Source organism: Maylandia zebra, linkage group LG18, assembly GCF_041146795.1.
Source record: "Maylandia zebra isolate NMK-2024a linkage group LG18, Mzebra_GT3a, whole genome shotgun sequence".
Taxonomy (NCBI): domain Eukaryota; kingdom Metazoa; phylum Chordata; class Actinopteri; order Cichliformes; family Cichlidae; genus Maylandia; species Maylandia zebra.
This window is the reverse complement of record NC_135184.1, coordinates 8,466,463-8,474,973: the sequence shown is the minus strand read 5'-3', so window position 1 is coordinate 8,474,973 and position 8,511 is coordinate 8,466,463. Positions and strand designations below refer to the sequence as shown.

At 48.2% G+C, this 8,511-nt stretch overlaps 1 protein-coding gene across 1 annotated transcript in view; it reads left to right on the top strand.

Annotated features, from left to right (window-relative positions):
* The first annotated feature begins 4,198 nt into the window (after positions 1-4,198).
* Positions 4,199-8,511, top strand: part of svilb (supervillin b) — a 60,240-nt gene continuing 55,927 nt past the window's right edge. The window contains exons 1-3 of the mRNA XM_076876366.1: positions 4,199-4,291; positions 4,511-4,582; positions 4,824-4,902. Coding sequence (XP_076732481.1) covers positions 4,884-4,902 — 19 coding nt within the window. The 5' untranslated portion in view covers positions 4,199-4,291; positions 4,511-4,582; positions 4,824-4,883. The remainder of the gene's footprint in view (positions 4,292-4,510; positions 4,583-4,823; positions 4,903-8,511) is intronic.

The window sequence follows — 8,511 nt, the reverse complement described above, 5'->3', positions numbered from 1 at the left end:
CAGGCAGTGCCCCAAGCTTGCAGCGGTTCAGGGAAACGCCCACGGGCCCGTGTAGGCGGGAGTACACGGGCCTGGGAGAACGACATCCCCACACCACCGCCACCTCCACCCGGTGCGGCCATCACTGTGGGCTGGACCCAGGTTGGCGGCTTTTGCCATGTTCCAGTGACGATTGCGGGGGTGTCCTGTACGGCCCTGCTGGACACGGGATCCAATGCAACGCTGGTCCGACCCGATATTGTCCCAACCGGAGCTGCTGTACAACCGACTAACGTGCAACTTAAGACTGTGACCGGTGATCTGGCCCCAATGAGAGGGAAGGGAGTGTTCCAGTTCAAGGTGGGGGACCTCGGTGTGTCTTATGCTGCCTGGGTGGCTGACGTGCAGGACGCCTGCATCCTTGGGCTGGATTTTTTACGAGCCATTGGTGGTGTACTGGACTTAGGCAAAGGCCTCCTCGTACTCCCTGATGGGAAGAAGGTGCCGCTTATTCCTCCCCCGGTCTGCACAGCATCTGCCGCGGCGTCCACCTCCACCGCAGAGACCCCTGCAGACCCGCCAGCAGAACAGCGAGCGGAGGAGGAGGAGGAGAGGCTCTCAGCAGTGAGGAGTATCTGGTCAAAGAACTGTGAGGGGCTGACTCCACAGCAGCAAGAGAGTCTATGGCAGGTACTAAAAGAGTTTAGTGACATTTTTGCCCTGAAAGAAAGTGATGTTGGCTTGACACACTTGGTAGAGCACGTCATTGAGACCGGGGATGCCCAGCCTATTAAAGTGCGCCCCCGCCGCCTGCCCCTGGCTCATCAGGAGGCTGCAGACAGGGAGCTGTGTGAAATGATGAAGGCGGGCATCATAGAACCATCTGATAGCCCGTGGGCCTCCGCGGTGGTGATGGTGCCTAAGAAAAAAAGTCCTAGGATGCGTTTCTGTGTGGACTACAGACCACTCAACAAAGTGACGAAGAAAGACTCTTACCCCCTTCCCAGGATTGATGAGTCCCTCGACTTAGTAGCCGGGTCCTCCTGGTTTTCCACCCTGGACCTGCGGAGTGGCTACTGGCAGGTGCCACTGTCCCCGGAATCCAGACCGAAGACAGCCTTCTGCACTAACAGGGGACTATGGCAGTTCAAAGTCCTGAGTTTTGGCCTTTGCAACGCTCCTGCGACCTTCGAGAGGCTCATGGACAGTGTGCTGGCTGGCGTCCCACGGCAACGGTGCCTGGTTTACCTGGATGATCTTCTAGTGCACGGGAGCTCCTTTGATGCTGCCCTGGATGCCCTGAGACAAGTGTTGGAGAGGGTGGCGGCTGCAGGCCTGAAGCTGCATCCCGACAAGTGCCACTTCATGAGGAGGGAGGTGGAGTTTCTGGGCCACAAGCTGGGTCGTGAGGGCATCAGCACTTTGGAGGAAAAAATTCACACCATTACCGAGTGGCCCACACCAGCAGACCAGAAACAGCTCAAAAGCTTCCTAGGACTGGCGTCTTATTACAGGAGGTTTGTGAAGGGCTTTTCCTCCATAGCTGCACCACTCTTCCACCTGCTGCAGAAGGACCGTGACTTCATCTGGACCCAGGACTGTCAGCAGGCGTTCGACACCCTCCGCAGATCGCTGACAGAGTCCCCAGTCCTTGCCCCCCCTGACCCCGCCCTGCCTTTTGTCCTGGACACTGACGCAAGTAATGTGGGGCTGGGAGCGGTGTTGTCGCAGGTTGGACCGGAAGGGGAGAAGGTGGTGGCGTACTTCAGCCGGGTCCTGAACAGGAGCGAGCGGCGCTACTGTGTCACACGACGAGAGCTGTTGGCTGTGGTGGCGGGGGTGAGACACTTTAAATACTACCTGTGCGGCACAGCATTTGTTGTCAGAACTGATCATGCTGCCCTTCAGTGGCTGATGTCTTTCAGGGAGCCAGAGGGACAGGTGGCTCGCTGGCTGGAGGAGCTCCAAGCCTTCAATTTCACCGTGGAGCACAGAGCAGGGACGCACCATTCTAACGCAGACGCCCTCTCTCGCCGCCCATGTGCTGCAGCTGGCTGCCGTTACTGTGAGAAGCGAGAGGAAATAGAGCGGGAACTCACGACAATAGACGGAGCAGCACAGCTCGCCTGCAGGGTTCTTCTGGTGGTGGATGCAGCGGAGTGGAGGGCACGGCAGGAACAAGACACAGACCTGCTGCCGGTCCTGCAGTGGCTGGAGAAGGGGGAGCAACCCCTTTGGGATGAGGTCACTGGGTTTTCCATCTGTACCAGGGGGCTGTGGGCCAAGTTTGCAGCTCTCAGGCTGAAGGAGGGGGTGTTGGAGCGTGCCTGGAAGGATCCTGCCACGGGGGAGGAGAGGTGGCAGGTTGTGGTGCCAAGGTCGCTGAGGTCAGCTGTGCTGGGAGCCTGCCATGGGAGCACTGGCTCTGGCCACTTTGGGGTCTCCAAGACTCTTCGCCGCCTCCGCCAGGGCTATTACTGGGGTCAACAGCGGAGGGATGTGGAGGACTTTTGCCGCAGCTGTGATGCATGTTCCTCACACAAAGGGCCACAAGACCAGTCCCGGGCTCAGCTTCAGCAACAACCAGCAGGAGCCCCAATGGAGCGAGTAGCTGTGGACGTCATGGGCCCATTTCCTCGCACAGACAGAGGAAACCGCTATTTTACCAAGTGGCCGGAAGCATACGCCATCCCAGATCAGGAGGCTGAGACGGTCGCTGATGTATTAGTGGAGGGGATGTTCAGCCGCTTTGGAACAGCAGAGACCCTCCACAGTGACCAGGGGCGTAACTTTGAGTCCAAGGTATTTGCTGCCATGTGTGAACGCCTTGGGACTAAGAAAACCCGCACCACCCCACTTCACCCCCAAAGCGATGGGCTGGTGGAAAGGTTTAACAGGACGCTGGCCCAGCAGCTAGCCATTCTTACCTCAGAACACCAACGGGACTGGGATTACCATCTTCCCCTTACCCTCATGGCCTACAGGTCGGCAGTGCAGGACTCCACCCAATGTACGCCTGCCCTGCTCATGTTAGGGAGAGAGCTGAGAACTCCTGCAGAGTTGGCTTTTGGGAAACCCCCGGACGCGCCAGAGGCACCACCGGGCCGGGACTACGCAAGGAAGCTGCAGGACCGGCTGGATTCTGCACATTCCTACGCCCGAGAGCAGCTGGCGAAGGCAGGCCTGCGCCAAAAGAGGAATTACGACATCACCACTAAAGGGAGGCACTTCCGTGCTGGGGAGCTGGTGTGGGTCTACAGCCCAAAGAGGAAGAAGGGACGGTGTCCTAAACTGGATAGCAGCTGGGTGGGGCCTTGCAGCGTCCTAGAGCGAGTGGGGGAGGTTGTTTACAGGGTGCAGTTGCCTCCTAGGGGGAGGATAGTAGCGCTGCACAGAGACCGGATGGCCCCCTACAGAGGACAGTCCCTCCCCTCCTTTCCAGAGGGACGTGTACAGAGCGTCCATGACCCTGCTCAGAGGGGCCCCCGACTGGGGCTGCGTTCCCCCCCCTCGGACTCTTCACCCCAAAGCCCCGAAGCTCCGCGTCCTCCTCAGGGGCTCAGGAGGTCAGGGAGGGAACGTAGGCTACCGCCCCGCCTCAGAGACTGTGTCGTTCCCTCGGGGACGAGGAACTTATTGCTGGGGGGGCAGTGTAACGATGGTTAAGTGTTACTGGACAGTGACATGTTGGTTTTCTCTGCACACTGTTGTTGTTGCTTTAAGATTCATGTTTGGTTGGGCTGCAGGAAGTAGTGAGGGTGGTGTACAGGAAGGGGTGGGGGGACCTGGTTGTTCTGTGTGTGTGCCAGGCTGAAGAGAGGTGTAGTTCGAGAGCGCTTCCCCCTGAGTTAACAACCCGCTGGCTTATGTGCCGAATAAACGGACAAACTGAGACCCCAACCGTCTGGTTCTTGTGAACGTTACAATATATATATATATATATATATATATATATATATATATATATATATATATATATATATATATATATATATATATATATGAGTACACACACACACACACACACACACACACACACACATCTAGCTTCTGTGTCTTGTATGGATTGACAGCGTGGACAATGAACCTGAATATTGAAGCAAATCTAATTCAGAATGGCTTCAAATAAAGATAATCTGTCTTTTGAAGCGTCCAAAACCTTAATCCAATAGAATGACGTTAAGATGTGCATTTACACTGAATACAGCTGAGATGAAGGATATCTGCAAAGAAGGATGATCTGAAATTTCCCCTGAATGCTGTTCACATTGGATCCAAAGCTACCAGTTTGAGATTACTGCTGTCCAGTCAGGTGATGTACAAACTGTTGGTAAATGCTGGAGATTTGTAATGGTTGTAATTAGAATTCTTTTTGTCTGTAACTCTCACTTAATCACCAAATAATGCAAACAGCAAGGTTATTCCAAATCTTCATACACTTCCCCATTGTATCAAGGAAAGCATCACTTCTCTTTTGTCTTTTTGTGTACTTGGGATTCTTTGAATGAAACAGTCTGGCTTTGTTCTGCAGACCTCCCTGCCATCCATCTCCAGCTGTCCCTCCATCACAGCTGCCTCAGCCTCTGAGTCAGTCCAGTTCTCAGTAAGTTGCCTACATATCTGTCATTACTGTACACCTGTCAAGCCTGCTTGCCTGTGCTGGATGTGGAATAAGTAAGTCCATTAATGCCACAGTGACAGTTGCCCTCATTTTCTGCCACCCTTCAGCCTGTCCACATAAACTTGTATTCCTGACTGTAAACAGGATTTTTCTGCATGCAAAAAGCTTCCCATGAACACAATTGTAATAAAATTATTTCTTAACCAGTTTTTTTAAATTTTAGGGTCATTTTCTCAACTGGAAAATATGTTTTGGTTTACCAAGGCCACAAAATAACAGACAAATGGATAGATTTCTGTTAGGTAAGTGGTCATTGCCTTTATTGAATGCACATTAATCCTACTTGTGTGTGTATTTAACCCCAAAGATGCATTTTATATAGGAAAAAAATGAGAGTAAAAGTCATGAATGTGTAGATATACCCAAAACAGATGTGTAAGGCAGCAACATTGTTGACTGAAATTACTGAAGTATATTGATTACGCATCTGACTGTTACTCATAGATAAAACTACATAAATGTGGCAAAAAAAATGACAGAAAAAGGTCAGAACAGAAAAATAACATTTTTCCAATGTGTTGTAAGGAGATAAATTATGAACATAACTACATAAAGTGATTTCTTTATCTTTAATCTTTATTCTGTAAAATGTTTGAATTGGTGACCCGTCCTGCAGTTACAATGCAACACCACAAGATGGAGACAAACAGCAATTAAACACAAAACCGACTGTAACAAGGAGCAAAACCCTAAATTGACCTGCTTCTCTTTCACCACAGTACCCAAAGACACATATCGGTAGCCACAAGTTAATCACCTGGATGTGCTGATCTTTTTTTATATAGAAAATACAGCGTTAGGACTTATTTAATACAGTTTAATGTCCCTGCTGTTATCAAACATCTTAAAAAGCCCATAATTGCTTTACTGCATTTGCGTTTGTATTTTACTGTTTGATTCACTTTGTTTAAAACATGGCAAGGAGTCCTTGTAGTAGCAGATGAAGTTAAAGTAGTGATATGCATTTGTTTTTTTTTGTCTGTTTTGGACATGAAAACTGCAACTTTTTAAACTGTGTCATACATGTGAGCTTTTGTAAACAGTCGGCTCAAGAGTTCCTGTTTTGAGCATCTCACAGCTGTCCTGTGTAAGCAGTTTGACATGGATCATGTTGATAATCTGTCAAATTTATGTGAAATTCTGCACAATGAGGCTGCATATGTAGTGACAGTTGTGCCCCTCAAGCTCCAGAGATGAATTTAAATGTCCTAACATGAAATGCAGCATCATCCCAGCGTTTGATGCAATCCTAGTTTCTTTGAACAAACTGGTCAGGTGGCTGGTTGAAATGAATGCAAGTGAAACAGTGCGCTGTGTATGACCCTGGTGTCATAGAGCAGGCGTTCCTGCGCAGCCTGGATCACGCAGTGCTGCTGGATTGTAGTTGTAACAGCTGATTCGATCCTCCTGCTCCGGGAGCCCGACGCTGCCTGGCTATTTATGGCAGATGCCCCTCAATTGAGGCTGCTCTCTTCAGCCCATACATGGTAGCTGTGGGATAAGGTTACTGCAACAATTTTGGCCCGCACTCCCTAAACTCTTTGGAAGTAGCGCGGTGTCGCCTCTGACCCTCAGTTTAAACTCTATTAGACCGGTGATACAAACCTGATTTGCAGAATGGACATTTCAGGAACCACCTATCTTCACTTTTGGAATAGTTTGAAGAATCACTAACTATAGGAGTATCCAGACACCTAGCCTGTGTACCTTTTCTCAGCTTCACCCCTCTTTTCCCCTCAGTTCTTTTCCCTCTGTCCTTCACCCATCTCCTGCATACCCCACTCCCTCTCCTTCTTTCTCCCTCTCCCTCCTTCCCTTTCTTTGCTTGGCTGTTCCAGGACTGATTTATTTATCTCAGAACCGCAGAGCTAGAGGGAAAGCACCGGGATATATTTGTCAGCTGCTGAGGTTGGACCTGCTTCACGGTAGATGACTTAGGCTCTCTGTTTGGGTTTACCTGCTCACACCTGCACCTCCTGCCTCCTCAGCATCATTGTGTGGCGGTTTGATATCTCTCCTTCCAGGATAGATGGACTTCACCTGTGAACCACTTTTCTCGATTCCTTTTTATTGGAGCTAACGTGAGTTGCAAGTATGATTTTATCTCTGCTGGTTTAATCTTATGTCTGCTATCCTAAATTCTAAGTCAGCACATCACATATAAACAGATTACATGATTGCAAATTCCTTTATTTTTATGAAACGTCAGTCATTTAGCATAAACATATAGAGGGCAACAATGCTTAAAGATACCGGTAACTTTCTGCTTGTTTGATTAAGTAAACTTGGCATTGTGCGCAATCACCAAATGATGCGCCGTCAAATTGGATGTCATTTTTAAAATGCTGAACAGATATTTGTAGGCGAAATGCTTTGTAATAAGACCTCTTTAGCTCAATGACCATCTGTATAATGTTTCTAAGACTTTGATTTGATTATATTTTTAGAGGAATCTTTATTTATAGTTTCAGAGTGGTACAAAACACTCATAGATGACTGTTACTCCTGTAGGTGGTTGTGTTTGCAGGTTCACTGACTTTAACAACAGTCCTATAGTTTAAATGTTCTCTTTATGATTGGAAGACGTCCTTCATTGTCCCTCCTTTTCTGTCATATGCCCATGAATGGAGGCAAACTTTACCTCCAAAACACAAAACTGAACAGTCTTCAGATGGTGTCTAGCTTACATTTTCTTCATAGCCGAGTCTGCTTCTTGTTAGTTTTGCACTTATGTCTCAAGTAACCACATGGGTATTAGCATTCCAAGCCCCAGATTATAGCTGTATGGTGGTATGCAAGTGCAGCTGATCTGATGAGTATGTGCTGGGCCAGTGTGTTGTTCCGGCATCGGCCGGCATCATTTCTCCACAGTTTTGTTTTTATAACATGTGTGCCTCTGTGAGGGGTGGTGGGGGGAGCATGTGATGCCATACACCAGTTGTTTGGTGCTCTGCACCTGCTGCACTCATCAAAGTGAACAGACAGGTTTACTGGCCGGCCCCAGGCTTGACCCTGTGCCACTGGACTCTGTTCATCCACAAATGAGAATTGAGATTGGCTCAAACCTCCAAGTGTTACGAGCTTATGTGTAGGCATTTACCCAGTTAGCAATACATGCATACATACATACTTTGTTCTGTTTTATTGGATACGTGTTTGATCTACTTTGAAGAACAGCAAGGGTTTATAGTGTGTTTCATCTCTAGAAAACAAATATTCAAATTAGAAGATTGATTTGTTTCTTTCAAGGAAGCAAAAATTTCATGTTTCTAAAAAATTATTTTTCTTTTGAACACTGAGTCAAAATAACACACCAGATAAATATTTGTTAACATGCAGATATTATCCGACAGGACATATATCTGCTGATACACTTGCTCTCTGATGTATCCATCGGTGTGTGAATGGTAGATAGAAAGCAATTCTGCATAAGAAGGGCTCGTGTGATTGGGTAAATGAGACATGCTGTATAAAGCGCTGTGAGTGCTCTGGGAGAGTAGGGAAGTGCTATACAAGAATTGCAGGTTGACTGACTTTAACAACAGATTTCCATGCTTTTAAGCATAACTTCTCATAACTTTATCAAAGGGAAAGGATTTCTCTGGTGTGCATTAATCTTAGCTGTAGTCTAGGCTAATTAGAGCCATTTCTACTTCTTTAAAATCCTTTCATCACTCTTCTGCAGCCTGAATGAGAAACTTTCCTGACCCCTGTCTCCTCAGCTCAGCATGATTTGTGATTGTGCTGTCTGCTGTCCGCACTGTGTTAGGCAGCTATCCATTCTAGGTCTTCTAATAGTCTGGCTTTACTCTAATTGTATGATTAATGTTTAGGTTAAGGGTGATAGAAAC